The following is a 2,440-nucleotide window of genomic DNA, read 5'->3' as shown; positions in this document are numbered from 1 at the left end:
GAAGGTGTGGGTAGACCTGGACTTCGGAGGCCAGGTCTACCACTGTAGTGGGAAGGGGTGAGTAGACCTGGACTCCGGAGGCCAGGTCTGCCAATATAGTGGGAAGGGGTGGGTAGACCTGGCCTCTGGAGGGGGGGCGCTCCAGGGCAGGGGGGTAATTGAGCCAGGGGGTGGACGGGGGTGGAGGAGATGGGAGAACCGGCGGGATAGGGGGGGAACTTACCTCCTCCTGCTGCTTCCTCCTCTTCCTCATAGTTGTGGAGTTCCCCCTCTCCCGCGAGTATCGCGGGTCCCCCCCTTGTATAATTATAGTTTCCTTATTTTATACATCTCTAGTAAATAACAAAGCTTCGTTCATTCTTATACATTTTCCACAAAAACATTTTTCACGTTTTTCTTTTGTGTTTTAGCCAGTTATATACAATTTTCCATCTTTTCCAAAATATTTCTTCTGATTTATTATTCAGTATTAAACTAAGTTTGTCCATTTCTGCTATATTGAGAATCTTCTGTTTAAGTTCTCTTGTAGATGGTATGGCTTTCGACTTCCACCTTCTAGCTACCAAGATTCTAGCTGTTGTTAATATATATATTATTATACGCTTGTGGCTTTTTACGTTATCCTGTATCATATTTTTTTTACGTTATCCGGAATCATATTTAATAAGTAAATCTCAGAGTTTAAGGGTAATTTTAGTTTAAATACCTCGAGGAAGATTTTTTGGATTTTTTTTCCAATAATTTTTTATTTTACCACACCTCCACCATATATGGAGGTATGTTCCTACATTCTTCCCACATCTCCAGCACAGATTGGAAGCTTTGGGGTAACATTTAGAAATTTTATCAGGGGTCCAATGCCACCTGTAGAACATTTTATAAATATTTTCTTTATATGACGTCGCTTTCATAGTTTCAGTTTTCAGCCTGTCAGTTATCAACCCTGGCCTGTCTCCCTTTTATCGCATTTGTGGCGTGGCTGAAAGTTCTCTGACAGAAATCCTGGGACCTCCTTGCAGAACTTAAGAACGTAAGAGAAGCCCTGTTGGATCAGGCCAGTGGCCCATCCAGTCCAACACTCTGTGTAACACAGGGGCCAAAACCCAGGTGGCAGCAGGAAGTCCACCAGTGGGGCCAGAACTCCAGAAGCCCTCCAACTGTGGCCCTTCAAGCACCAAGAAGACAGAGCATCACTGCCCCAGACATAAGGACAGAAGAGAAGCCATGTTGGATCAGGTCTATGGCCCATCCAGTCCAACACTCTGGGTCACACAGTGGCCAGAACCCAGGTGCCATCAGGAAGTTCACCAGCAGGGACAGAACCCCAAAAGCCCTCCCACTGTTGCCCCCCAAGCACCAAGAAGACAGAGCATCACTGCCCCAGACATAAGAACAGAAGAGAAGCCATGTTGGATCGGGCCCAGGTGTCATCAACTTACCCAGAGTTCCTTGCGGGATTTACTTCAGTTATTTCCCATCTTTCTCCTCTGTAGGGACCCAAAGCAGATTATGTCCTTCTCCTCTCCTCCATTTTATCTTCACAACAGCCCTGTAAAGGTGCTGAAAGTGTGTGACTAGTCCAAGGGCATCGTTTTTAAGGCCGCTGCTATCTTGTTATAATTTGTTTAAATGCCAAATAATGCAGCGTGCCCGTTACCAACCCCGGACAGTCTAGGGGCTTTATGAGGGGGTTGTGAAGGAGACCCCTTGGTGATGTCTGCCTCTGATACCAGCCGAGGGCCCTTTATAGCCATCGTGGGTTGGACTCGGGACAGTGTGGGGGACGGTGATCTGTGGGTGACCCTCTTTTGACTCTGGGCCCCGCGGATCTCTTTGCAGGCAGCTACGGCACAGCAATCTGGTGCAGATGTTGGGGGTGATTGTGGAAGAGAAGGGCGGCTTGTACATTGTCACGGAATACATGGCAAAGGTAGGAGATTCTCCGATTCCTTCCCGTTTTATTTGTTAGAACGTGTTTCTAGCCCGCTTTTTTAAAAATGTGATTTATTTGTAAAAGCAGAATCAGGCAAAATGCAGAATGATTAATGGGTTTAAAAATATTATAAAATCCCCCCCCAAAAAAAATAATTCCTGGAATTTTAAAGCACTGAAGTCTTTTAAATCTGCTGTTCCTCGTAATCGGTGCAAGAAAATAAACTGCTTGATGTTGTCCTCAGATCTGACTGGAGGATGGAGCTTGGAGAGAGGCAGTTTGGTGTAGTGGTTAGGAGCGCGGACTCTAATCTGGAGGAGGAGGAGGAGGAGATTGGATTTATACCCCGCCCTTCACTTGGAGTCTCAGAGTGGTTTACAAACTCCTTTCCCTTCCCCTCCCCACAACAGACACCCTGTGAGGTGGGTGGGGCTGAGAGAACTCTGACACAAACTGCTCTTTCAGGAACAGCTGTGCCAGAGCTTGTGACTGACCCAAGGTCACATC

The 2,440-nt window shown here is 46.6% G+C and overlaps 1 protein-coding gene across 1 annotated transcript in view; it reads left to right on the top strand.

Annotated features, from left to right (window-relative positions):
• The window catches only part of CSK (c-src tyrosine kinase), a 42,816-nt gene that overhangs the window by 28,067 nt on the left and 12,309 nt on the right, over window positions 1–2,440 (top strand). The window contains exon 8 of the mRNA XM_015425990.1: window positions 1,840–1,930. Coding sequence (XP_015281476.1) covers window positions 1,840–1,930 — 91 coding nt within the window. The remainder of the gene's footprint in view (window positions 1–1,839; window positions 1,931–2,440) is intronic.

This window comes from Gekko japonicus, unplaced genomic scaffold, assembly GCF_001447785.1.
Source record: "Gekko japonicus isolate JY-2015 unplaced genomic scaffold, Gekko_japonicus_V1.1 scaffold4045, whole genome shotgun sequence".
NCBI lineage: Eukaryota > Metazoa > Chordata > Lepidosauria > Squamata > Gekkonidae > Gekko > Gekko japonicus.
The sequence above is the reverse complement of the archived record's forward strand: the minus strand, read 5'-3'. Positions and strand labels throughout refer to the sequence as shown.